The sequence below is a fragment of the Meles meles genome, chromosome 6 (genome assembly GCF_922984935.1).
Source record: "Meles meles chromosome 6, mMelMel3.1 paternal haplotype, whole genome shotgun sequence".
In the NCBI taxonomy this organism is placed as follows: Eukaryota; Metazoa; Chordata; class Mammalia; order Carnivora; family Mustelidae; genus Meles; species Meles meles.
In genome coordinates, this window is record NC_060071.1 from 17,712,290 (window position 1) to 17,740,179 (window position 27,890).

Consider the following 27,890-nt stretch of genomic DNA (forward strand, 5'->3'; position numbering starts at 1 on the left):
CCAAATAAGGCTGGAACCAGTTAAAGAGCTTCCCCACCATACAGCCCTGAAGGCATCCTGATAAGCCTTCCACAGATCGAAGGAGCTGGCAAAGCTTTACTCAATTTACCGGCAATAATACGAGTTAAGTGCTAGGGGTGGGGGGTGGGGTGTGAAACGGCCAAGGCACCGATGAGGCAGAAACAATTTCATGGAAAGATGGAATCACCCTCGGAGGAGAGAAACTGTGAGTTGTGAAGTGCGTGACCTACCTCGGTGTGTGGGGAACTTGCCTGATGCCGAAGCCCAGTATGTCCTTTGTACGTCCCGCCCCCATAGCCCCAGCGTCTGTGAACAAGGATTTGGCAAGGTGCGGGTGTTGGGCTTGGCAACTTGTCCATGGAAATTGGTCGTCAGGTTTTGAGGAGCCAGTGATGGAAAGAGGAGCCAGACTCTTTTGGCTAAACGAGGTTTTCAATGCCACTTCTAGCCTGACGGGGGAAACTAGAGATAGACGTGCACGAACTTGAACGGCCGGTGGAGATGGCAGTGGAAGAGAGGTCACATGGGAGGGAACAGAGACGGCGTCAGCCTGTGAGAGGCAGAACAGCATAATGGAGAGGAATGAGGGAAAAATAGGACCTGTGTGGGCTGAGGAGAGGATACATGGCAAACTGGGAGCCCAGGGGTGAGGTGGGAGAAGGGCAAGGCCAGCCAGAGGGCTCATCTGACTGCAGCAGGGAGAGTAGGAAGGGGAGCAGGGGGGAGACGAGGCGGGAGTCATGGGCTGGGCTGGTGGTTGGTGGAGGGCCTTCATGCCAGGGTCGGGAGTTTGGATTTACGTCTTAACCTGTGACAGAGTGACTTTCACTTACATTTTAACTTAAAAGGCATTTTCCTTCCCAAAGATCACCTTCCTGCTAGCACAGGGCTCTAGCCTGTGCTATCTAGCATCTGGGGTGGTCTGAGCACAGTACCGTGCTCAACGCCTGGGACTGTCCTCGGGGCCCGACATTGTTGGCCACCTCCTGCGAGTACTCACAGGGAGAGGGCTGCGACCAGATTGAGCACCGTGCAAGGCCGCCATGTCTGGTGGGGCAGGTTGTGTCCTGCACAAGGGCAGGAGAGCGAGGACAGCTGAAATTCAGCCTGTGTGTGCTCTCCAAGCAATGTGCTCTGGCACGGGCTGCAGCTACCCGAGGAAGAGGCAGCTTTTTCTATTCCTACCAGGGCACCAGAAGGGCTGGCAGGGGACTGAACAAAAAGAGCCAGTTTGCTAAAATCTCCCAAGGAGGCTGAGGGGAGTGAGGTACATCTTTAGTTCGATACACTGATCTGTGTGACTAGGGCAAGGGCGGTGACGTATGGCATCGGTGACAGACACCAGGGCAGGAAGCCAGACAAGAACGGGGGGCGGGAAGGGGGAGGGCAGATGCCCTGTGGCAGCCAGAGCAGTCAGGTGACCCAGAGCCAAGCCTCCACCCACCCAGCTGCTCATGGCTCCCCTGCTCTTACGGAATCCAGTACACGTCCACACATAACTTACTATTCTTATTATATTGTTTATTATTCCTATATCATGCCTTTCATATTGTTTTATAATCATTTATTTTAGAGAGAGAGAGAGCATGAATGAGAGAGGGAGAGAGAATCTCCGTGACTAGCACGGAGTCCGACAAGGGGCTCGATCTCACCACCCCAAGATCATGACCTGACCTGAAAGCAAGGGTCGGACGTTCAAGGGACTGTGCCACCCAAGCGCCCCTTATCCTATTATTGTGTCAAAAGGATTCTATGATGAACAATAATGGGAAGAATCTAATGAAGCCTGGGGAAAGGACTTAGGCCAGCAGATGAGCGCTCAGAATGGATCCGCACTCGCCCGATCAGTGAGGAAGAGCCTTCCACGAGCTGGAAACGAGAGCTGGCCACTCCTGGGAGTGAGGATTAGAAAAGGCCAATGTGGCCTGAGCAGACTAAGGGATGGAGCGGAACTAAGACCAGAAATGTCAGTGGAATCCAGATCGCGCTGAAGGTGTGGTGAGACCTACAGGATTCTGACTTATTTTAAGGGCATTGAGTAGCCACTGGAGTATTTTGCCAACGGGGGTTCACTGATCAGATCTGTGTTTTGAAAAGGTCACCATCGCTTCCTTATTCAGAATGGATGAGTAAAAGGCAAGAGTGGAAAAGGCAGCTGGGGGACCAGAGTCTGTTCGCGCGGTCCAGTGAGGAGGTGATGACTGGCGGAGGCAGACATGACAACCAGTACATTCTCGAGACAAAAATGACCGATGAGGGGCACCTGGGTGGCTCAGTGGGTTAAAGCCTCTGCCTTCGGCTCAGGTCATGATCCCAGAGTCCTCGGATCGAGCCCCACATCGGGCTCTTGGCTCAGCAGGGAGCCTGCTTCCTCCTTTCTCTCTGTCCACCTCTCTGCCTACTTGTGATCTCTGTCTGTCAAATAAATAAATAAAATCTTTAAAAAAAAAATGACCGATGAGCTGGAAGGGGTAAGACATGATGTGAGCAGACTCCTCCACTTCCCCGTGACCTGACCTGCTTGCTCTCCACAGAACTTCTCCAGATGTTCTAGAAGCTGAGGCCCCTGGAAGGTCCCTTTCTACTCAGTAGGGTGATCTAGAAAAATATGCAAACTCCCATTCATTATGGCTACTGTGGTCCTACTTTGGCTTGACGAACATGGGTGCTTCTAGATTAAAAACCCACGTTCCTTAAGCTCCTGCCCATTGAGAGAAGGGTAGGGGGTTAACTCTACAGACCAGCAGAGGAAATACAAGCTTTTCATCTCAAGGATTTGCTTTGATAGGTTCATTTGAAAAAAAAATTTATATAAATACACACACACACACACACACACACACACACATACATACATATATATTTCAAGCCACAGCAAGCGGCTTTCTGGTAGCTGTTTGGCTTTGCATAGAATATGTTCCCAAGGGTTTAATTACCAGTGAATATAAACTCTGGGTCTTGTTCCATTTTTACAAGCCATAAAAAAGCATGCTTGTTTTGTTCCATGGACTGTGGGCTGTAACTTCTGTGCTATGTAGCTCTCATTAGGAATGTAAATTCCATCCATAACCCAAAATAAGGAGAAAGGGATCAGCCCCATTAACAGCCACCCTCTCTTACAGCCAGAACCACAGGCTGTGAGAAGCAGGATCTGCCCACTGGTTTTCTAAGGGTTCTAGTCTTTCAGGATAACTTTGTGGGGGCTGGGAGGCCATGGGATCGACATTCTCAGAAATAGTTTTCATTTCCCAAGGCTGAGTATCTGGGAGCTGCCCCAGAGAGGCCTCCTGGATTATCTACCCCTGTCCCCATGGAGCCTGGCACATGCCTTGGACATAGTGGGCTTAATGGATGCTTGCAGCACGAAGGAGTGGCCTTTTGGACATCAACTCATGTACATGGAGTACAGAGTAGTCGACTCTGGGCCAAACTCACTTACCTCTTTTTGTCCAGTGACTTGTAGAAAATGGCAATAATCATCTTGAATTGAAAGAAATTTGGCCTTTCCCGTCCCTTCAGCATCCTTAAGGTTCGCCATGCTCTCTTGAAAATACTGCTCGGCCACGTCTGAAGAAAAGCACCATAATGACATTTGAAGATTGTTTGCGGAGTTGAAACGGAAGCAGGATAAATGTGCTTTTAGTGGTGCTGAATGATTTGACAAGAGGACCGAGCTAATCCGCCCATTTTTCAGGAAAGATTGAGGTCTCAGAAGGATATGACAATTTTCACACATTTTAGCTCTCCCAGCAATACGGTAAGCAAAGCTAATGCCAACGGGGAAAACAGTCCCCAGACCTGGACACACCGGTAACGGTCTCAGGCTGATTTACCATTAATTCTTCCTGTAACTCTGGTTGTTGCTCACAGAGGGTAGGGCTTCCATGGGCTCTGTTATCTTAGAACCTAGTTCCACAACATTAAAATTTGGGAAAATATGGCTGACACACCACTGAAGGAAGACGCCCAACCATTCCAAACACATAAACATACCCGTCATAATATGATGAACATGTTTTTAAATGTATGTCAACCTTGAAAGCAAGAAAAGGAAAACCTCGGATATAGAAAACGAAGAAGGAACTAGAAGCCGGAGCAGTGAGTGAGAATTGAACCTGAATGGTCCATGAGGGTCTGTTCTACGAGGATGAGCACTAGAGATGAGGCCTGAGGACTCGGGTGTGGTAAGAAGATGGAATAGAGGGGTGCCTGGGTGGCTCAGTGGGTTAAAGCCTCTGCCTTCGGCTCAGGTCGTGATCCCAGGGTCCTGGGATCAAGCCCCGCATCAGGCTCTCTGCTCAGTGGGGAGCCTGCTTCGCCCCCTCTCTCTCTGCCTGCCTCTCTGCCTACTTGTGATCTCTGTCTGTCAAATAAATAAATAAAATCTTAAAAAAAAAAAAAAAAGAAGATGGAATAGAGCTCCCGACAAAAAGCCAGTGTGCTGGGCAGAATTCTAGGATGGCGTCATATGCCCCTCACCTTTGTCGAATCCCTGCCCTGTGATGGTGGGTGGGACTTGCCCGATAGGATGAGCTATTACTCCTGTGATGAGGTTATACAAAATGACATGGTTGACTTTAAGGGAAGTGAGATTATCCCTTGGGCTTTACCGACTCACCTGAGCCCTTTCAAAGCCGAGGTTTCTCCAGTTAGTAGAAAAGGCAGCCAGAGAGATTCAAGGCATAAGAGGGATTGGACAAGGACGTTCTCCCTTGGTGAGGTGGAAGGAACCACAGTATGGGGACCCAAGAGTGGCCTGTAGGCACCAAGCAAGGTCCCTGGCCAATAGCCAGCAAGAAAATGGGGCTTTAAGACTTCTGACCTAAGGAACTGAGTGAATCAATGGGGTTAAGCAATTGTCATTCGTTATGCAGCAGAAGAAAACCAACACAGTCAGGAATCCCCACAATAAGATAAAAGCAATTGTACGGTCCGAGGTGAGGTCTCACGGTTGTCCCACCCACCAGAGGCCATCGGTGGCTAGAAACAGAGCATCTGAAATGCAGATAGTATATATGGGGCAGGTACATGCGTGAGTTCTGAATCAACATCAACTACACGGTTTGGAAATTCTGGGCCAAGAAATTAACTAGGAATGAGTCTAAAACTGGAGAAATCATAGGGCTCCAGCACAGGCATCAGCAAACGTCTTCTGTGGAGGACCAGATGGTAAATATTTTAGGCTTGAGGGGGCACACGGGCTCTGTCTCAGCTATTCAGCTCTGTCGAGGGAGCCTCTGTCAAGGCACCAAAGCTTCCATAAACGAATGGTAACACATAAATGAATGGGCGTGGCTGTGTGCCGGGAGAACTTCATTTACTAATATGAGCGGCAAGCGGGACCACTGACCCCCGCTCTGGCAGAGGAAAAGGCAGTATCTTCCTCTCCCCGGAACATGGGACTCCCACAGAAGCCCCTGCTGGAGACGACCTCATGGCGACACATGACAAACATGCAATGTTTGCCGGAGAAGACGATGACCGACGTGTACAGTGGCCGACTGGACATCGCCTCTTGGAAATCTCATGTGTATCGTGTAGCGCAAATACATACGAGCAAAAAGATAAAACATAATCTGCTGCTGCTTTGCATTTCCTCTGCATCGGCTGATTTCCCCTTCATCACCTCCAATTTTGTATTTGTGCGTCCTTGCTATTTTCTTGATTAGACCAGCTAGTGTTTTCTCTATTTTAATAACTTTTCCAAAGAATCCCCGCCTTGAATTCATTTTGCTCCTACTGTGACGTGAGTGCCAGGTGCTTCTAAAAAGGCCTGCATGAATACAGCATTCCAGAAGTCACAGAAGAACAGGAATTGGGTCAGCCTGTGCAGAGAAGGCGGCTGTTCCTGAGGCTGCACTCGGAGGGGGCCTGGGTTCGGGTGGCGGCTCTGATGTCGTCTAGTCGTCCAAGATGATTACTGCCATTTTCTACAAGTCACTGACCTCAATGCCCCCATCTGGAAAGGCGGAACATAACACTAGCATCTTCTTTATAGGGTTGTCAGGAGTAAGTGGGTTCATGCATATAAACAACTGAAGACATGTCTAACACCTAGTCCGTGCTTTGTAAATGGTCATCATTGGAATTCAGGGACAGCTTGGAGGATCGTGGTTACGGACGACCTCTGTGGCCCATTCAAGGTTAACCAGCAGGGACACCAGAAGCAGAGGTGGGCATTGAGACATTAATAGGACAGGAGCACTATGAAAAGGAAGAGTGGTCAAAAGGCACAGAAGCCTGGGCTCATCGGCGCCTCGTGCATACCTCGAGAATTTTGAGAATACCTGAAATTCACACTGAGCATGCTGGTCTCAAGAAATGATTCAAGTACTCTCCATGTGATCTGTTTTAGAAAGGAGACACCTGCATAATGCGTCTACCGAATCTAGTCAACCAAGAGAAAAGTTAGATCTGAGAACAAGTAAGTTTCAGTTCTCTGCAAGACTTACTTTGCTTGGCACCTAGGTAGTTGCCGGACAGAAGCGGGAATTCTGTTGGGAGGTGGAGTTTTCTGGAGAGGTCTCTGTGCCAGCTGGCCCCCAGAGTTTGTAGCGAGATGGAAGTTGACTGAACTAGAGTCCCCTGTTCCTTTCTCTCAAAGGTGGGGGGGAGTGTCTGTCCCCTACTAGACCAGCAGCTGGACGTCTTGGGTATTTACTCAGAATTTTCTCTTGGTAGCAGAAAATTCTACCAAGTAGAAAATCTCTTCACTTGGAGTGGACTCATGGGAGAAAGCATTACAGATTTAATGTGCAAACTAAGTATTAATTTTGGCTACTCTGATAATCTCATGACAGCAAATGTGGGGATGATGTCGCATTTATTTTGTTGATTTTAAAAGCATTACAGAGATGAACATTCCAGGTCTAAAAATTAACAGGGATATTTAGGAGTGGATTGCTTTTGCTCTTTTAATATTCTGTCTAATTGGGAATTAACCAAAGAATGCAACTGAGCTCTTCTTGAAGCCAAAGATCTTTCTGAGTCTCAGCCTTGTTCCCCTGAGATGAGTCCTTACCGTAAAGACTGGCAGATGTCAAGCATATAGGAAGCGGTTGGGGCTGGGCAAGCAGGGACAGAGTTTCAGACCTTGGGCTTTGGCAGAAGTGGTGCCCTACTCAGAGGGGAAGGCAAAAGGGATGGAAATAGTTTCCTCCCCTTTCTGAGCAAGGAGTTGGTCTCTCTGACCCAGGAGGACGCAATTGAGCTTGTTACCTTTCTAGCCCCAAGTCCTGCTACCTCTTAGTATCCCTTCCCCCGGAAGTCACATGCTGACCAGCTGCCCCCCTAGGAAGTACCCGATTTAAGTACCCTAGAAAGTACCCCTAGACCTGAGTGCCACCTGCTCCTTCCCTTAGTGTAGCTGATCTCACAGAGATGCTGGGAGAGAGGGAGCTGATTGGCCTAATTCAAACTAGTACATAAATGGCTCAACCTCTGCCTCAGGAGGCCTGAGTATGCTTGTTAGCACATGTGGATTTCTGGAAGAGGGAGTGAGAGTGAGGGAGAGAAGGAAGGGGAGGGAGGAAGTGATTTATTTATTAAGGCAGCGGGGTTACTGACGTGAACACAAGCCAGGTGTGGTGGTGGTGGTGGGACATTGGAGAACGGGCCCTGCCCTAGAGTCTGCCCTCTAAAGGTGCTGCCTGCAAGGTCACTGGTCAGACGGGGTGAGGGTGGGGGAGGGGTTCCCTGACAGCTGTTGGCCCGTATAAGTTGGCCACACATCAGGCATCCTGGCGGGGCCCTTGGAGATCAGAAGAGCCTTCAGTTTGGGAACAGAAGACGGTATTGGGCATGCCCGTGGGTGCCTTCCCTGTCTCTAAATTTGAAACAACTTTTATTTTTACCTAGGATACAGGAAAACTCTTTTACTGCGAGACTCTCATGTGTTTCCCTCACCTGTCTAACTCCCAAATGAGGTATCTGACCTGCAAACCACATGATTGGTCTTCGTGGGGAGAACACAGTTGTCCTGTTACCACAGCTAAGGAGTGACTCCCTGATGAGCAGTCTGTTCTTCTGGGAGTGGGCATCCCCCTGGGGGTCCACGGTGGGCAAGTGATTTCCGAAGAGACGGAAGGTCAAGCAGGGTGGGGAGATGCCTCTCCCCAGCCCAGACCTCGTGCCCTGAAGCCGGGTGTGTGCTCACAGAGAGCCGGCCATTTCAGTGCGCTCATAATGGCCACCCCCAACTTGGAAAACCTCTTCTAGAATCATCTGCAACCTGACGCCGGTGGCCTTGGTGGAAGATGAGGTCATTTTCTAAAGCACAGAAGCATGACTTAGCTTGTAAATCTGAGCCCCAGCGGCACAGGTGTCCCCAGGTCAGGAGTCCTCTCCCGTTTCCACTGCAACACAATGTTTAGGCATCTGTGAGTGAGCGCCAGGGAGGAAGTGTGGCCCGGTGGGCAGGGGGGCTTAATGTCTCCTGGAGACCTTGCCAGACTTTTCTTTCAAAGAGCAAGAGGAATGTGGGGTTAGAGTCTGACACACTGGAGGTTAGGAGGCTTTTAATTAAAACAAATTCCAGTAACTCTGGGCTCATTTTCTTAAGGCTGTCCTAAGGCAAGAGCTGAACAGTGAGGACAGCTTTCATTAAGAGGGAGGACGGCGTGTACGATGTGACAATTCTCTTTTGTTAACAGTCTTGGGAAAGAATCTATACCATGTACTCCCAGCAAAAGCTTTAAAGACCGCAGGGAAGCTAGCCTGGCGTTAACCCAGGGAGCTCTGTCACCTAGCAAATGAACAGATGGGACCCATTTACACCCTGTTGGGGGCTGTCATGGGCTCTGCCCAGGCAGCTGCCCCGAGGTCACCTCCCAGCCCTGGTGGGGGTGGGTGGTCCACAGTGGAGACCCTCTTTGGGAAGAAATCTTTCCCAGGCCCCGGACATGGCTTCTGGGAGCGGCACACCTGCCACTCACCAGCCGTGTGATCCCAGGAAGGGATCTGTGGAAGCCATCTGTGGGGGGCAGGTTTGCCTCAGTAGTGTGAGGTTACCAAGATGGCGGCAGGTTGGGTGAGGCTTGCGTGGGAGAGCGTTCCTGAAGCGCCCGCACAGTGCCAGGCCACCAACAGGCCCAGTCATGGGCTCAGTCCCCATGGGGATCCGCCTGCCTCCAATATTCTTGCCACCAGGAAGGAGACCTCATGTCTACCTCCCCACCACTCACAGTCCCACCCAGCAGTGGCCAGCCCGTGGTGGTCAGGTACCCAGCAGCCTCCAGTCCCTGCTACCTGGTGAAGTATATATGTTTTCCAGAAGCTGCCCTAAAAATCCTTTTGGAAGCCAAGTCAGGGTATATAAATACCATAGGCTTTTCTGAGAAGTTCTGAAGACAAATTATTAGCCAGTAGAAGAGTGAAGAGCTGGATATCACAGAGGGCATGTACCTCGTTTTTTCTAGCAGAGGACTGAAGACACAGACTTTGTTCTCAGACGCAAAGATGAAAGGCAGTTTGTAAGCAAGGCTTGATGGGGTTTCGGTTTGCCCCAAGTTGTCCCTTTGTGAAGAGAGACCAATAGCACAGACTTGAGGAGAGGAGGGTGCAACCCCCTCTCATGGACCGCCCCCAAGAGCAGCCAACTCTGCAGCCCCCACTGTCTGTCCTCTGGGCTCCTTGGACCTCCGGGGACACTGTCACTCATCTCTAGTTCCGGAGCGTGGTGAAGTAGGCAGTACCTGGCCTCTGTCTAAGCCTTGCTTTGCCTCTAACTTGCAGAGTGACCCTGGACACGCCCTGGCCCTTAGTCCTCTAGATGGGATGTGAAGTAAGATACCTTCCAGAGCTTTCTGAGAGGAAACTAAAGATGGTGGGCGAGAGGGTAAGTGTTCTTCTCTGGCCTCACCCAGCTTGCTCCCTGCAGCTTCCCCTTCCTCACCTGGCCTTGAGAGCCCAGAACAGGCATGGATGCTGACATCTGCTTGTGGAGCTCAGAGGCAGGCTAGGCTCGGGCTGGCTGGGCGTTTTAGAGCAAGAAATGGGTCTTGCCTAGGAGCTGAGGAAGGGTCTCTCAGAGCACATGGGGCTCGAGGGGGCTTTGGGAAGGCTGAGGAGGAAAGAGGATGGAGAGGGGCTCCTGGGGGCCACGTGACCTATCGGAGGAGTCCACTGGAGCTCGGTGTATCTGTGTTCCAGAGCCTGTCTGGCTTCCTGTCTCCACGGGACACACAGGGCCACAGAGAGGAGCATCCATAACCTCGTGGGCGGGCAGTGGGCTGCGCCTGGGGTAGGACCCAAGAGCAGCAGGCTGAGAAGGAAGGCCGCAGGAGGAAGAGTTGAGAGAAGGGAGGGTCACGGAGGTCTATAAAACACGAGACTTCATCAAGAGGCAACGCCTAGCTTCCGATATTCATATAATTTATGCCTACTGCGCAAAATGTGGGGAGAGCCGAGGATAAGAGGTGGCCAGGGAATTTATCTTGGGAATTACATCTTGGGAATGCACCCCACGCTCCTGAGTCTGGTCCCCATGGCCAAGGATCCCACCCCCGGCCCCCAAGGCTCTGACCCGGCCCCTTCCCTCCTGCCGGGTCTGGACCCTACAGAGCCCAGGCTGTAGATGGAGCCATTTCCAAACAAGGCTGCCTGTGCTGGGCAGGCTCTGCCTCTCAAAGGTTTACACTGAAATGTACTTGGCTTCCGCCCATTTCATTTTAATATCCTTTAGAAGAAGAGTTATAAACACAAGGCCAATGCCCTGAACACTTAGCAGGGCTGGGAGAGCTGTTAATACCAAGTTTGTCTATGGCTGCTCTGGGAAGCGGGCCAGGCTCAGGTCAGTGACATTCCAGGAGCCTGAATTGGAAGTCCTTATGCAATCCCAATCCTTCGTGACTTCTAGGGCAGTTTTGTCTGCATAAGGAATGCAGGAAAGGCACAGGGCAAAGGGATTCGCTTGAGGGTGGAGGCTGAAACACGCTGGCTTCTGGGCCAGGGGAGTTCTGGCTGTCCGAGGGCAATGCCTTCAAAGGGCATTTAGCGAGAAGGCTACAGAGAATCCCCAAATGAGAATTTTTTCTCATTAATGAGGCTTAAAAAAAAAAATCTGTACTCTGCACAGACAGGTTTAAGCACAGGGAAGCAGAGCTGAGGTCCTCATGCCTGTGGATTTCCATGGCATTGGGCAGAACATGCGGATTTGTTCCCAGAGGATCTGGCTGGGATTTCTAGATGCAGAGGGACTAAAGTCCATCACAGTCCTGCCGTCCTGGGTAAAAGACAAGTGTGTTTGTGTGTGTGTGTGTGTGTGTGCGTGTGTGTGTTCGGGGGGTTGGTCTCCTCTTAGCTCCCTTTAGTTTTCAGACAAAGATAAGTTCCAAATTTCCCCCTTTCCTTTCTCCATGCTGGAGCAGCAGAGGCCTGGGCCTGTTTCCTTCATTCCCGCTCTGGGGGGCATTGGCCTGTCGGGATAATAGAGAGACGACTAGAATACCCGGGTTCCCTGAAAGGCAGTGGGAATGCACCTGCCCCCTCCCACGGCAGCTCCTGGCTGGCCAGGGCCCAGCTCATACCTGCTTCCAAAGACACGCTGACTCCATGCCTGTGACACGGGTCCCCTCAGCTTGCGCCACAATTAGGCATTAAGGGTAAGAGCCCGATCAAACTCCGGATCCCACAATGCTGGTGACTTGCACAAGGTCAGTCGACTCGCCACAGCCTTTTCCACGTTCGCCACGGAGGGAACGAGGATTGTGACAGATGCAGTTTTCAAACTAGTGGACACAATAGGAAGGGTCTGGGGTTTCTTCTCGTTTGTGTTCATTTCTTTTTTTTTTTTTTTAAGATTTTATTTATTTATTTGACAGAGATCGCAAGTAGGCAGAGAGGCAGGCAGAGAGAGAGGAGGAAGCAAGTTCCCTGCTGAGCGGAGAGCCCGATGCAGGGCTCGATCCCAGGACCCTGGGATCATGACCTGAGCTGAAGGGAGAGGCTTTAACCCACTGAGCCACCCAGGCGCCCCTTGTGTTTACTTCTGATGTGCCCATTTAGACGGCCTGACGCCTTAGGGACAGGGGCTGGTGCTCCTCTCCGCACCTGTTCCCAGGATTCATGTTGCTGCCCAACAAGCAGTTGCTCTGATCCCCCGGGTTCACTGCCCGAGCTCAGCGCTGACTCGCCTTTAAGGCTCCAGCAAACTTTCCTCCTCATGGCATCCTGGTGCCTGCCACTTCCAGTGAAGGGGTCATCAGGAAGCACCCTACAGATGGAGACGGACTGTGTCCTTTTTGGGTAGAGCGATGAATAGACAGAATATAGACGGGGGGAATGGGCAGGGATGGGGAGCTGGCTGTGTTCACTCACTTGTAAAAGCCGGGCTTGTGAAAAGGATTAAGTGAGCACGTGTGTGAGAGTTCCAGCAACTTCAGAGACAAGGCCAGCTCGACTAGCGACCTTATTCTCACCATGGTTCCTGCGGTCTATATTTTTAGCAACCAACCCACTAAGCCTCAAGCTGAAGGGACCCCCTTCCCTAGTCTGTAAAGCCAGGTGCAGCTCCCTGCCTCCCGGAGGAAATTTTCGAAACATCTTTATGCTCCTCCTATAGTTCAAATGCTGCCTGGCAAGTCAGCTTATGGGGTTCAGAGGGGGAGCCCAGAGCCCGTGCGTGGTCCTGGATTGTCCCCTGCCCCTTGGCTTTCCCAACCCACCTCTCTGGGCTGCTTTTGCTCTTCTAGTCCTCTCTCTGTCCCAAATGCCACAGAGTCCTCTGCAGGCCTAAGGAGGGGGTCAGGGCAAGGAAGGAAAGGGGGGTGTTTGCAGCCCTTTTAATGTAACAAGGAGGTCCAGAGCCTGGGTTCAAATCTGCTGCTCCCTGGCTATGTGCCCCTGGGGAAATTGCCTCATCTCTCTGTGCCTCAGTTTCTCCACCAGAAACTGGAAGGGCTTATACCAACCTTACCGAGATGTTGTGAGGATTAACTGGGTTAATAAATGTCACTGGTTAGAACCATGCCCGTATGCACCATGTTAAGCGTTAGCTGTTACTACTATTATTACCGCACAAGGTCATTAAATTCTCACAGATCGTATTATGGAATCACTGTCATTCTCAATTTACAGTACCCACACTTATATTTAGACTAAAAAATGTATGTAAAAAGAAAAAAAATATATAAAAATATAGTTCTGTATAAACACACACACACACACACCCCCCAAAAAAAAAAAATATATATATATATATATACTTGGATCGTCTGATTCGGTGAGTCATGAGAAGCAGAATGGCCTAACTTTGCAGCTGGAGGGAAAAACATTTCAGGACACAAGTTCTATCAGTCCTTACCCAATTCACACATTTTTTTAACCAGCTGAGATGCTGGCAAACGGGAATCCCTCTATGCAAAGAGGGTCTTTGGGCCTTGGTTTCCTTGCCATTTGGTAGTCTCTCTCTCTCTTTTTAAAGAGACAGAGATTGAGAGAATGAGTGGGAGAGGGGCAGAGGGAGAAGCAGACTCCCCACTGAGCAGGGAGCCCAATGATGCAATGACGCAGGGTTCAATCCTAGGACCTCAGGATCATGACCAGAGCCAAAGGCAGCCGCTTAAGTGACTGAGCCACCCAGGTGCCCCTAGCTGTTTGGCCTTCTCTTGGGCATTCCCAAGACTCCTCCATCCCCAAAACCGTCCAGTTGTCTGAAACCCAGAAGGCCTTGAGGAAACCAGGAAGGGTCTGACAAGCACTCATTACACGCCTGATCTCCGGGGCAGAAATTACAGGTCTGGCCCTCACACTTGTTTTGCCCCACAAAGAGTCTGAAACTTATTTGAGTTAGTTAGTACAAATTACACATAAAAACCTAGATTTCTGCCTTCTCTTGAAAAAGCAGATCTGCCATAGAAGGCTGACTTCCAGTTGGTGGTAATGGGCTAGAGCGAGAGACCGCTGCTCACTCTCGGTAGGGTACGGCTTCTCCAGTTCGCTACAGTTCTCAGCCCTGGGTATTGTCTCTCTCATGTTACAGTCAACAGTAGCTGCCATTTACGATTATACTTGCTGCTGCTACCATACTGTCGTGACTCTCTGTGTCACTCATACAGCTTTCTTGATTCCTACAGACTCTTAGACTTGTGACTCCTGCTAGTCTGGGGATTTCCATCAAACATGCACTGGCATTTTGGGATGCCTGGGTGGCTCAGTGGGTCAAAGCCTCTGCCTTTAGCTCAGGTCATGATCCCAGGGTCCTGGGATTGAGCCCTGAGTCGGGCTCTCTGCTCAGTGGAGAACCTGCTTCCCTTCCTCTCTCTCTGCCTGCCTCTCTGTCTACTTGTGATCTCTGTCTGTCAAATAAATAAAATCTTTACCAAAAAAAAAAAAAAAAAAAAAAAGCGCACTGCAATCCTAACTGTCTTACTAGTTGGGAGTGGAAGGGTCTTTTCCCCTACGAAAGGAATTTTAAGCACCAACAAGCTGGTTAAAAAAGTGCTGGCTCTCTGAAGGTTTTGTAGTGGATTGTTATATATGGAGTGTTCCAGGGAGAGGGGATCTGAAAGTTTTCCAGCCTTCTCTCTCTATCCCTAGACAGGCTGCTCCAGCTCCAAAAAGGAGGCCAGAACTAGGAGTCTTAAGGTGGGAAGGACGGATGGATAAACCCTGAAATCCCCTTCACCAGCTCCTCCCTGGACTGGAAGCCCTGCCTCACCCAAAGATCCGTGCAGACCAAGCTGCTCATAGAGGTGTCCCCTTCGTCTTCGCCTACCTGCCAGCCTCGACATCCTAGCCCAACTCCTGTACCCGGAACCCCAATTATGCTGGATCTCAATTTTAGGCTTGCTAGCCCATTGGATCTTATTTTACTATAGTACATGACTATTTTTATCTGATATTTTGCAATATACCCATACAGGTCTTCTTTATTTATTTCTAAATATTATGACTGCCTTCCCCCCCCCCCCCAAAAAAGTCACTGGAATATGTGTTCTCCAGCAACAGAGGCATACTGTATGCTCAGAGTCCAGAACTGTGGATTAAAGAACTCCCCAAGCTCTCTGCTCTACCTTTCACATGGGGCTAAGAAAAACCATGTGAGTCATAAATAGCAACTTCCTCTTGGACTCCTGAAACCATGTAAGTTCATCCTGATGGAAAGCTCAGTCCTGTGAAAGTCTGTGGGCTGGGGTTCCGACAAGCCAGATCTGTTGCCACAGTAGCTCCACAACAATCTTTAAAAATAGATCACCTTTGAAAGCAGAGCAGATTTCCCTGTAAGCACAGCATGGATTCTCTGGGTCTCTTATAGCTCTGGCTGGAGGAGAATTCACTGGATTTGAAAGTAAAAGATTAGAAAAAGGTCGAATAGGACAGAAACCAAAGAACACTGTTGAAGCTAAGGGAGTGGCACAGCTATGCAGGGCCACACAAAGCCGCCCAAGCTCTCCAAGGGTCCTATGTCACAGACCCTACCCACCTGTGCGCCCATCCTGAAGTCAGCGGATTACAGACCCAGCAGCGCATGCGCAAGCACAAGGGTGGTTTGCGGGGGTGGGGCATAGAGCGGGCAGCAAGCCCCGCCCACAGAAGGTTTGGGCTCACCTTGGTGCTCGGTACTCCCAGAAGCTACAGCAGCGTGGGCGACAAAATGCGCGGAGACCCCTGCCTCCTCTTGAGAGGGGTTTTTGCTCAGCACGATGAGATGCGCCTGTTACCAGGGAAAGAAGAAACACGTTTACCTACTTGCTTGGTGGCAGCCATAGGGAACTGGTCTTGCAGTGAGTGATCAGCCGAAAGCCAAGGAACCTTCTAGCCAGGTGGACAATATGATTTATGTGGAAGCACAGTCGATTCTTTAGGAGGCCTGGATCTTAAAGGCATGGGGAAGTGGAGATGGTTAGGGTGGTCCAGACATCTTGAGGCTGTGATCAGGGCGCATCGCTAACTAAATCATTTAAGTCTGGGCTCCTAGGAGTGTGGTAGTGTAGTGTCAACTGAGGGGGAATAGGGAAGTGGGGAGGAAGGTTTCCAGAAGGAAGGAGATGCGTTACAGAGTGCCTGTGATGTGCAGAGGAAGTGGGCAGCCTAGGCCCCTGCCTGAGCCCAGGCCCCTGCCCGCGCTCAGCCCAGCAGAAAGGAGGACCCGGAAGGCGTTCGCAGCCTCCCCAGTGCCTGACCTACCAAGCCCACTGGTCTGCATCTTCTTCACACTGGCCCATGGGGCTGCCGGAGCACAGAAAACAGCTCCATTCCTTGAAAATAAAGCCCAATTTAAAATTCTTTAAGAGAAAAAAAAAATAAAACCTATGCCCCCTTGAATATAAAATAAAAACAATCCTCAAATAAAATGCAAAATACATCTTTCCAAATAAAAAGGTAGAAAATAAAAATAAAAGAAAGCTATAGTCATCTGGCTGTCAACATTTAAAGTTTTAAAAACACTATTAGTAACAGGTTTATGTTCATTCAATAAACACATAATTACTGATCGCCTGTGGCAGGAGGGGCCTGGGCTAGAAAGTGTGGGCAGTAGGGAAAGGCCTGGGAAGTGAGCATGACGTCATACAATGCACTAATGCAAGACGGCAGGTAGTTGGCAATTAACTGCCAAGAGGGTGACAGAAATATTAAAATACCGCAAATTTAAAAGGCGAAACTCCAGACTGGGATGGGCAAGACACACTAATAGCAGCTAAGATTTCTTTCTCATTCGTAGTATCCATTTTAATTCTCTTAATTGTTGTTATCCATGTTTTGTAGTTGGGAATGTTAAGGTTGCGGAATGGGTGACTTGCCCATGATAGCTCATAGCTAATAAAGGATGGAAGTAAGACTCTGATCTTGATACTCTGACCTTACATTTGCTCCCCTCCCTGCCCCCTCCCCCAGCCCTGGCCCCTGGTGGCAGACATCACTAATTGATGCCAGCACACTTCCCACAGGCCTCAGGAGCTATGACTAATCCATGGGAGCTGGCCTAGGAGACAAAGCCATACTATTAGAACTTTCTAGTCCAGGGCGCCTGGGTGGCTCAGTCTGTTAAGCATCTGCCCTCAGCTTAGGTCACAATCTCCAGGTCCTGGAATGGAGCCCCACAGTGGGCTCCCTGCTCAGCCGGGAGTCTGCTTCTCTCTCCCTATCCCTCCCCATGGCTCATTCTTTCTGAAATAAATAATAAAGTCTTAAAAAAAAAAAAAAGAACTTTCCAGACCAAACAGTGAGACAGCAAAGACATAGAGACTTGGTTCTCTGACGATCAGCTGAACCCATTTCTGAGTAGACGCTAGACTGCCGCCTCATTAGTCATACTGAAAATCAGCTGAGTTACTAGCTCTAGACTTTTTATGATAAGGGCTACTCCAAATCAAGGTTGCTGATAATAACTTTAATCATTGTGTTAGAACCACCAGAATTTCATATTTGTAAATGCTAACAATATCCAATGTTTTAAAAATACTTTTCTTATTATAGGATATAAATAAGTATCTAAATTGAATCAAGTAATTCCCACAACCTACCAATTAGTCATTATCCTCAATTTGGCCTGGAGCTCTGACCTGAAATGCTTTCCAAATAACGCACACTCCAAAAAGTAAAGACAATCGGAGCCACGGGGACAGAGTCAAACCATCACATGGTCAGGGTTTGCAGAGACGGAAAGAGAGAAGAAAAGCTTGCCCCACCCCAAAGGCAAACTGAATCCTGTTTACTTGGGGTCTTCCCCTGGCTAACTATGTCCACAATCCACCACTGGGGAGAACACCGGGGGATGCAAGAAAAGATTTAACTCATATTGTTACAAAGACTTTTAACACACACAATACTTTAGATTGATGAAAACCCAAATTCAAAATAAAAAAAAATTTCATATGTAGTTTCCACTCACTATCATAATTCAAGGCAATATAAAAGATGTCTATCAAAATTATTTTCAAATGAATAATCACACGTTCTGAAAGCTCTGTAGGTCGCCTTTTGCTTCTGGAGACAGGAAGCAAAATCTTCCAAGGGCAAAAATGCTCACGATATCAAGCAAGTGGATCCTGAGAACTTAAGGGAATCTGAATTTCACAAAATTGTCATAACCTCAACTTTTTTCTGTGTGAGATACTAATATAAGCATTTATTGTTTTTTTCAGAAACTCCATCCCTGATCTAATTTATATCTGATGCTCTTGAAACTTCTAAAAACCATATGCTGTTTGGACATTGAGGGAGTTGGTCGGGGGAGGGGAATGCAGGAGGGAAAAGGAATCATGATGGTTAAAATGTGCAAGATTAGTATCTCATGGATTCAGTAAAATTAAATTCAGTTTAATTTAATGCAATCCCATTCAACTTACCTTCATTTTTTAAATTTTTATTTTTTATTTTATTTTATTTTTTTTAAAGATTTTATTTATTTATTTGACAGAGAGATCACAAGTAGGCAGAGAGGCAGGCAGAGAGGGAGGAGGAAGCAGGCTCCCCGCAGAGCAGAGAGCCTGATGCGGGGCTCGATCCCAGGACCCTGAGATCATGACCTGAGCCGAAGGCAGCGGCTTAATCCCCTGAGCCACCCAGGCGCCCCAACTTACCTTCATTTTTAACTGCTTTCTACAAGCCAGATTGTGTCCTTCATCACACTTGATCCTGCCTCGGTCACGTCCATGCAATTTCTAGTCCTCTTTCAACTCCCCCCTTTTCACTACCCATCGGCCCCCTCCTGCTGTCTCTTGCCTTGCTGGCCAGCTCGGAGCTCACCACCCCTCACTGCTGTTATGAAAAAAAAGTTCTCAACTTCACTGAGGCCTTATTTCAAATGGTGAAAAAGGGGGAAATCATATAATCAGCCACGAGAAGGGGAATGAACCTATTGCGATTTCATATGAGGATTGAATTCTACCTGGGTGTATTAATTAACATGGTTACATTTTAGAAACATACCAGTGGGTAGAGAAGTAACTTACAAAAGGTAGCGAACATCATGGCACCCCTGAGGTTCAAGTTTCTGTTTTGAAGCGAAAAAACCAAAACAAAACCCCAAAACCCTTTCATTTCAAATGCAATCTTCCATGTTCTCTAAAGACCAGAGCAGGTTAGAAGTGGAGCTACTCTCCCTGAAGCAGGTGGAGAGGGCCTGGAGGTTCACTTAGCTGCGCCCACCCAGCTGCCCCCAAAAGACCCTCCATGGAACAGGAGGGCTCCAGGAGACGCAGATTGAGAACCACAGCTCTGCAGGGAACGGGAGGCCTCCTTAGGGAGCAAGCACAAAGGCAGTCGACAAAGCTAGTGATTACATCACCCAATTTGCCAAACTAAACCACTGCTCACGACTCCGGAACAATGCTCTGTTTGCTGCGAGAATATAAATACCCCTGTTGTATACATCTGAGAGCATTTAAGGACTAGTTGTTAGTGTTAACAGAATTACAGGAGCCATGCCTGCCTGTCTGGCTTTATGCAGGAGCCCAAGTAATGGGCCCCGTTGGGGATCTGTGGCTTCACTGTATTCGCTCCTCATTATTTATTAATCTCCCAGGGCTCAAATTTCTCCTCCCATTCTTTGTTGTCTTCAGTATCTTATGGTTATATGCTTATCAACTGTCGTCTTGAAGCTGAGAAGGGAGTGTTTAATATTTCTAAATCTCGAGCTGTTAGCGTGTTGTACTGGGTTAATAACAAAAACCAAAACCAAACCTTTAATATCCCATCTCGAGCAAGGTCCTTACTTGAAAAACCTCATTCACAAGGCCAACCACCTCCAGCCCTGCCAAGGGACAAGCAGCTGTTGCTTTCTGGTCCTTCTGTGCGTTTCTGGGGGAAACCACGGAGTCCGCAGGGCCAAGCCAGCTGTCAATAGACCCAGCCAGAGTTGGGGCTGGCAGGCTCTTATCGAACTGAGGCTGTCCCCTTGGATTTGTGAAATGTGTAATCGTTCTTGAAGAGAAAACTTGATGACTAGTAAAAGGATGCTTCTACTTAGGCAAGCAGACCCCATTATGTGAACACTCAACTTAAAACATGCAGGGTTCTGACGGCAGAACCCCAGCTCTTGGCAGGAGGGAGGGACAGATTCTTTTCCTATTTGGTAATAAGTAGGAGATCACTGACTCAGAGAGAAATCTCCCCTCCTATAGCCAAGTGGGGAGTACACAAATCGCTCAAGGAACGTTTGCGGACCTAAACTGGGTCTTTTTACCCTGGGGACAGAACACTCAAGGGGAAGGCAAGATCAGTCTCCAACTCAGTAACTGCGGGGATCTCTTTGTACAGCTGAAGGCTCGCACTGGGGAGGACGGTGGGAAGGGGGAAACTCACACTGGTTCAGCACCGACTTTTGTCAGCCATGGTACTCCGTGAATTATATACACCTGCTCGCTGAGTCACGGAATGAGCCCTAAAGGTGATGTCAACAGCCCGATTTATTGATGGGGAAAACAAATTATCCGGGAGATCAAGCAGCTAACTGAAAAGGTCACATCGAGGGGTCCGTGGCAGGACAAGGATTCAAACGAACGCTTGTGATTCCCAGTAGCATCCTTTTCTCGTCTAACATCTGGTTGTTAAGAGAGTAAAAGTTACAGAACGATGATTTTCTAATCAACATAGTGAAGTGTTACTTGAGAGTCAGAGAAATAAGTGCCGGCAAGTAGACTGGGCCCAGTAGTTGAATGGGCTGGCGAGGGGGAGACTGGGCTGCCAATGTGTGGGTCCCGAAGCAGCTTCTGAGAACCAACCACACAGGGACGGCACCAGAGTGGGGAGTTAGGCAGTGGGTGATGGATGGCAGATGATGAAGGTGCTTTCCGGGGCGCCTGGGTGGCTCAGTGGGTTAAGCCTCTGCCTTCAGCTCAGGTCATGATCTCAGGGTCCTAAGATTGAGCCCCACATAGGGCTCTCTGCTCAACAGGGAGCCTGCTTCCCCCCCTCCCCCCGCCTACTTGTGATCTCTTTCTCTCTGTTAAATAAATAAAATCTTGGGGCACCTGGGTGGCTCAGTGGGTTAAAGCCTCTGCCTTCAGCTCAGGTCATGATCCCAGGGTCCTGGGATCGAGCCCCGCATCGGGCTCTCTGCTCAGCAGGGAGCCTGCTTCTCCCTCTCTCTCTGCCTGCCTCTCTGCCTAATTGTGATCTCTGCCTGTCAAATAAATAAATAAAATCTTTTTTTTTAAACAAAAAGATGCGTTCCACCACGTGTCTGTGTGTCTGCTTTGATTCCAGTCCCCTTGTCACTGTGAGGTGTGAGCTTGCTGTGTTCCTTCTAGAACTGCCCAGCCCTGTAGTTACGGCCTTCGCGGGGCCTGCTGTCCCACCCTTTAGCTTTGGGCTGGTGGCCTTGTACCAGACAGGGTCACGTTACAACTCCAGGTTGACACTTCTTTCCTCTCCAGTCTCTGGCGGGGAGGGAAGCCTCTCATGGCTGCCCACCCCGCAGGGGCCTGGGGCAGCGGGAGAGCCTTGGCCAAAGGAAAGATGTGGCTGGGACTCCCCGGGGGTGGGGGTGGGGAGTAGATGAAAGGGAAATCACTGGTGCCGAGGGCATTCAAAAACTGAGTTCTGAGGGCCCCTGAGGAAGCCGGTTTCTTTTAATAGAGAGAGTCCTCTGTGGCCGCCCTCCAGTTGTCAATTTTAGCTCTTCCAAAGGGCTGGGGAGAAAAGGTCCTCCTCTCTGTAAGGGTTAGCACCAAAATAGATACGTGGAGAACTTAGATTTTCATCTGCTCTTGGTTACTAGTGTGTGTTTTCTTAAAACGTAGCTAGATTTTTTTTTTAGATTATAGGAGTAATACCCCTATATAATTTTGAAAGATCCTAAGTGGTATGTTAAAAGACCCTCTCCCTTCTGTCTATAAGCGTCACCCTCTTCTCCCCATTCGCAGTCTGACTTTTTACAGCGATCACTACCAAGTTTCCCGTGTGTCCTCTTAGAAATACTGACATGCTTATGCTAACGCACACCTGCACAGACTCGCATGCGCGCTGAGGGCAGGACTCTGCCCTGCCACCCCCTCCCCCAGCTTCGTCCGCCACCAGCCCTCCGGGCTCTGCCACAGTGACTCCTCTCCCCTCTCTTCAGGCCTCTCTGTTGGGAGCTCTCACAGCACCCGGGACGTCTCCCCAGGTGCAGATCACAGTTGTCTTTCACATTCATCTGTGTGACTATTCAGCTAAGGCCTATGTCACTCCCTAGGCTGCCCCTGGAAGCGGGACCCTCCATCAGAGTCCCAGTGCTGGCCACTGTGCCTGGCACCTTGCAGGGTCTGACCAGTTGTTGACTCAATAAACATTCTGGTCTATGGCTGGCTTTTTAAAAATAATTATGTCCTCTGGGCATCTCTCAAGGTGGAACACACACATCTATCATTCTTTCCAGTGCTTCTACGGTGTTCTACCTCATCTCATAACCAGTCCCCTATTAATGGATTTTAAGCATGTGTCTAATTTCCAAAGGCTCGCTGTTGCCAGCCACACGGTTTCACTGCGTATATGTCTTTGCACACGTGTACACATCTATCTGTTGGGTAAGTTTCTAGATGTGAACCGGCTGGTCAAGGGGTCAATGCATTATAAAATTGGAGAGGGAATACCAACTGTTTTCCCCCCCAAAGTGGTGCCAATCCCCATTCCTTCCAGCAGTGTGTAAGGATGCCCGCTTTCTTGTACCCTTGCCATCCCCAGCCTCATCAGACTCTTGTTATGCTCAGTTACAGTGTATTTCTTTAATAACAAATGATACAGACCATTATTTTTGTATAGTTATGGACTATTTGTTGTTCCGCTTCTGTAAACTGACTGTTCCTGCCTTTCGTCTCTATTTCTATGGAGTTGTCTTTTTCATCTAGATTTTTTTTTAAGCTTTATTTACTTATTTTAGAGAGGGGGAGAGAGAGAGAGAGCATAAGTGCGAGAGGGAGAGAGAATCTCAGACTCCCCATTGAACACGGAGCCCAACATAGGCTCCATTTCAGGAGGAGTCGGTCACTTAACCAACTAAGCCAGGCACCCCTCACCTAGCTTTTTTTTTTATTTACATTTATTTGACAGACAGAGATCACAAGCAGGCAGAGAGGCAGACAGAGAGAGAGGAGGAAGCAGGCTCCCTGTCAAGCAGAGAGCCCGATGCGGGACTCAAACCCAGGATCCTGGGATCATGACCTGAGCTGAAGGCAGAGGCTCTAACCCACTGAGCCACCCAGGCGCCCCTCTCACGTAGCTTTTATAAGAACTCTTTCTCTATCTTCTCTCTTTGATATTTATTTTTTGACTTTGTGATATTTTGTCACGGATAAGTTTTTTGTTTTTTTGCCATCAAATTCATCCATCTTTCTTTCTCTTTTTTTCTTTCTCGTTCCCCTGTCTCTCAGTCTATGCCCATAGGCACATATGCAGAGGAAAGATCCGACAAGTATCACCACTGACTCTTCTTGGAAGGGAGGCCCCAGATGACTTGTAACTCATTTCTTTGTATTTTTCTGCAGGGCTTTATCTTTTAAATATAAAGAGCATTATCATTTTTATTTAAAAAAAAGTTACTTAAAAAGAAACAATATAGAGAAATCGAAGATGGCGGAGAAGTAGCAGCCTGAGACTACATCAGGTAGCAGGAGATCAGCTCGATAGCCTATCTAAACATTGCAAACACCTACAAATCCAACGGGAGAGCGAAGAGAAGAAGAACAGCAACTCTAGAAACAGAAAATCAACCACTTTCTGAAAGGTAGGACTGGCGGAGAAGTGAATCTAAAATGACGGGAAGATAGACCGCGGGGGGAGGGGCCGGCTCCCGGCAAGCGGCGGAGGAATGGAGCACAAAATCAGGACTTTTAAAAGTCTGTTCCACTGAGGGACATTGCTCCAGAGGCTAACCCAGGGTGAAGCCCACGCAGGGTCAGCGTGGCCCCAGGCCCCGCAGGGTCACAGAAGGATCGAGGGTGACAGAGTGTCGGAGAGCTCGCAGGTATTAGAATGGAGAAGCCGGCTGCAGAGACAGAGCCGAGGACTGAACTCTCAGCTCGGGGTTACCTTGAACTGGTCACGGGCTGGGTGAGCTCGGAGCGTGGCTAGAGGCTGGGGATACGGGAGTGATTGGGTGCTGTCCTCTGGGGGCGCACTGAGGAGTGGGGCCCCAGGCTCTCGGCTCCTCCGGGCCGGAGACTGGGAGGCCGCCATTTTCATTCCCGTCCTCCGGAACTCTACGGAAAGCGTTCAGGGAACAGAAGCTCCTAAAAGCGAACCCGAGCCGATTACTTAGTCCGGCCGCCGGTAAGGGCGGTGCAATCCCGCCTTGGGCAAAGACACTTGAGAGTCACTACAACAGGCCCCTCCCCCAGAAGATCAACAAAATATCCAGCCAGGACGAAGTTCATCTATCAAGGAGAAAGCAGGTTCATTTCCTAAGACAGCTGCGCAATTCCAGAGGAAGAGAAAGCAAAGCACGGAACTCATGGCTTTCTCCCCATGATTCTTTAGTCTTGCGGCTACTTCAATTTTTTTTTTCTCTTTTTTCAATTTTTTTTCTTTTTTTTTTTCTTCTTCTGCTAATTTTTTAAAAACTTTTACCCTTTTCTTTTTGAACGTTTTTTGACTAGTTTATCTAAATATATATATTTTTTCTTTCTTTTTTATATTTTTTCTTTATTTGTTTTATTTTTTAAATTTTTTTCTTTTTTTTTTCTTTTTTTCTTTTTTTCAGAACCTGTTTTTATCCCCTTTCTCCCCCCCACAATTAGGGGTCTCTTCTGACTTGGTTACAGCGCATTTTTCTGGGGTCTTTGCCACCCTTTTAGTAGTTTATTTGCTCCTTCACATCCTTTGTCATCACAAAATGACAAGGCGGAAAAAATCACCACAAGCAAAAGAACAAGAGACAGTACCGAAGGCTAGGGACCTAATCAACACAGACATGGGTAATATGTCAGATCAAGAGTTCAGAATGACGATTCTGAACATTCTAGCCGGGCTCGAAAAAGGCATGGAAGATATTAGAGAAACCCTCTCTGGAGATATTAAAGCCCTTTCTGGAGAAATTAAAGAACTAAAATCTAACCAAGTTGAAATCAAAAAAGCTATTAATGAGGTGCAATCAAAAATGGAGGCTCTCACTGCTAGGATAAATGAGGCAGAAGAAAGAATTAGTGATCTAGAAGACCAAATGACAGAGAATAAAGAAGCCGAACAAAAGAGGGACAAACAGCTACTGGACCATGAGGGGAGAATTCGAGAGATAAGTGACACCATAAGATGAAACAACATTAGAATAATTGGGATTCCAGAAGAAGAAGAAACAGAGAGGGGAGCAGAAGGTCTATTGGAGAGAATCATTGGAGAGAATTTCCCTAATATGGCAAAGGGAACAAGCATCAAAATCCAGGAGATGCAGAGAACCCCCCTCAAAGTCAACAAGAATAGGTCCACACCCCGTCACCTAATAGTAAAATTTACAAGTCTTAGTGACAAAGAGAAAATCCTGAAAGCAGCCCGAGAAAAGAAGTCTGTAACATACAATGGGAAAAATATTAGATTGGCAGCAGACTTATCCACAGAGACCTGGCAGGCCAGGAAGAGCTGGCATGATATATTCAGAGCACTAAACGAGAAGAACATGCAGCCAAGAATACTCTATCCAGCTAGGCTATCATTGAAAATAGAAGGAGAGATCAAAAGCTTCCAGGACAAACAAAAACTGAAAGAATTTGCAAACACCAAACCAGCTCTACAGGAAATATTGAAAGGGGTCCTCTAAGCAAAGAGAGAGCCTAAAAGTAGTAGATCAGAAAGGTACAGAGACAATATACAGGAACAGTCACCTTACAGGCTAATAATGGCACTAAATTCATATCTCTCAATAGTTACCCTGAATGTTAATGGGCTAAATGCTCCAATCAAAAGACACAGGGTATCAGAATGGATAAAAAAACAAAACCCATCAGTATGTTGCCTGCAAGAAACCCATTTTAGACGCGAAGACACCTCCAGATTTAAAGTGAGGGGGTGGAAAACAATTTACCATGCTAATGGGCATCAGAAGAAAGCTGGGGTGGCAATCCTTATATCAGATCAATTAGATTTTAAGCCAAAGACTATAATAAGAGATGAGGAAGGACACTATATCCTACTCGAAGGGTCTGTCCAACAAGAAGATCTAACAATTTTAAATATCTATGCCCCTAACGTGGGAGCAGCCAACTATATAAACCAATTAATAACAAAATCAAAGAAACACATCAATAATAATACAATAATAGTAGGGGACTTTAACACTCCCCTCACTGAAATGGACAGATCATCCAAGCAAAAGATCAACAAGGAAATAAAGGCCTTAAATGACACACTGGACCAGATGGACATCACAGATATATTCAGAACATTTCATCCCAAAGCAACAGAATACACATTCTTCTCTAGTGCACATGGAACCTTCTCCAGAATAGATCACATCCTGGGTCACAAATCAGGTCTCAACCGGTATCAAAAGATTAGGATCATTCCCTGCATATTTTCAGACCACAATGCTCTGAAGCTAGAACTCAATCACAAGAGGAAAGCTGGAAAGAACCCAAATACACGGAGACTATACAGCATCCTTCTAAAGAATGAATGGGTCAACCAGGAAATTAAAGAAGAACTGAAAAAATTCATGGAAACAAATGATAATGAAAACACAACGGTTCAAAATCTGTGGGACACAGCAAAGGCAGTCCTGAGAGGAAAATATATAGCGGTACAAGCCTTTCTCAAGAAACAAGAAAGGTCTCAGGTACACAACCTAACCCTACACGTAAAGGAGCTGGAGAAAGAACAAGAAAGAAACCCTAAACCCAGCAGGAGAAGAGAAATCATAAAGATCAGAGCAGAAATCAATGAAATAGAAACCAAAAAAACAATAGAACAAATCAATGAAACTAGGAGTTGGTTCTTTGAAAGAATCAATAAGATTGATAAACCCCTGGCCAGACTCATCAAAAAGAAAAGAGAAAGGACCCAAATCAATAAAATCATGAATGAAAGAGGAGAGATCACAACTAACACCAAAGAAATACAGACAATTATAAGAACATACTATGAGCAACTCTACGCCAACAAATTGGACAATCTGGAAGAAATGGATGCATTCCTAGAGACATATAAACTACCACAACTGAACCAGGAAGAAATAGAAAACCTGAACAGGCCCATAACCAGTAAGGAGATTGAAATAGTCATCAAAAATCTCCAAACAAACAAAAGCCCTGGGCCAGATGGCTTCCCAGGGGAATTCTACCAAACATTTAAAGAAGAACTAATTCCTATTCTCCTGAAACTCTTCCAAAAATAGAAATGGAAGGAAAACTTCCAAACTCATTTTATGAGGCCAGCATCACCTTGATCCCCAAACCAGACAAGGATCCCACCAAAAAAGAGAACTACAGACCAATATCCTTGATGAACACAGACGCAAAAATTCTCGCCAAAATACTAGCCAATAGGATTCAACAGTACATTAAAAGGATTATTCACCACGATCAAGTGGGATTTATTCCAGGTCTGCAGGGTTGGTTCAACATCTGCAAATCAATCAATGTGATAGAACACATTAATAAAAGAGAGAACAAGAACCATATGATACTGTCAATAGATGCTGAAAAAGCATTTGACAAAGTACAGCATCCCTTCCTGATCAAAACTCTTCAAAGTGTAGGGATAGAGGGCACATACCTCAATATTATCAAAGCCATCTATGAAAAACCCACCGCAAATATCATTCTCAATGGAGAAAAACTGAAAGCTTTTCCGCTAAGGTCAGGAACACGGCAGGGATGTCCATTATCACCACTGCTATTCAACATAGTCCTAGAAGTCCTAGCCTCAGCAATCAGACAACAAAAAGAAATTAAAGGCATCCAAATTGGTAAAGAAGAAGTCAAACTATCACTCTTCGCAGATGATATGATACTATATGTGGA

At 47.8% G+C, this 27,890-nt stretch overlaps 1 protein-coding gene across 3 annotated transcripts in view; it reads right to left on the reverse strand.

The window, feature by feature from the left end:
• The window catches only part of TTC23 (tetratricopeptide repeat domain 23), a 117,812-nt gene that overhangs the window by 16,533 nt on the left and 73,389 nt on the right, over window positions 1–27,890 (reverse strand). For all 3 annotated transcript variants that reach the window (XM_046007036.1, XM_046007035.1, XM_046007034.1), the window contains exons 7-8: window positions 15,568–15,673; window positions 3,461–3,588 (exon numbers count right to left, since the gene is read on the reverse strand). In XM_046007036.1, coding sequence (XP_045862992.1) covers window positions 3,461–3,588; window positions 15,568–15,673 — 234 coding nt within the window. The remainder of the gene's footprint in view (window positions 1–3,460; window positions 3,589–15,567; window positions 15,674–27,890) is intronic.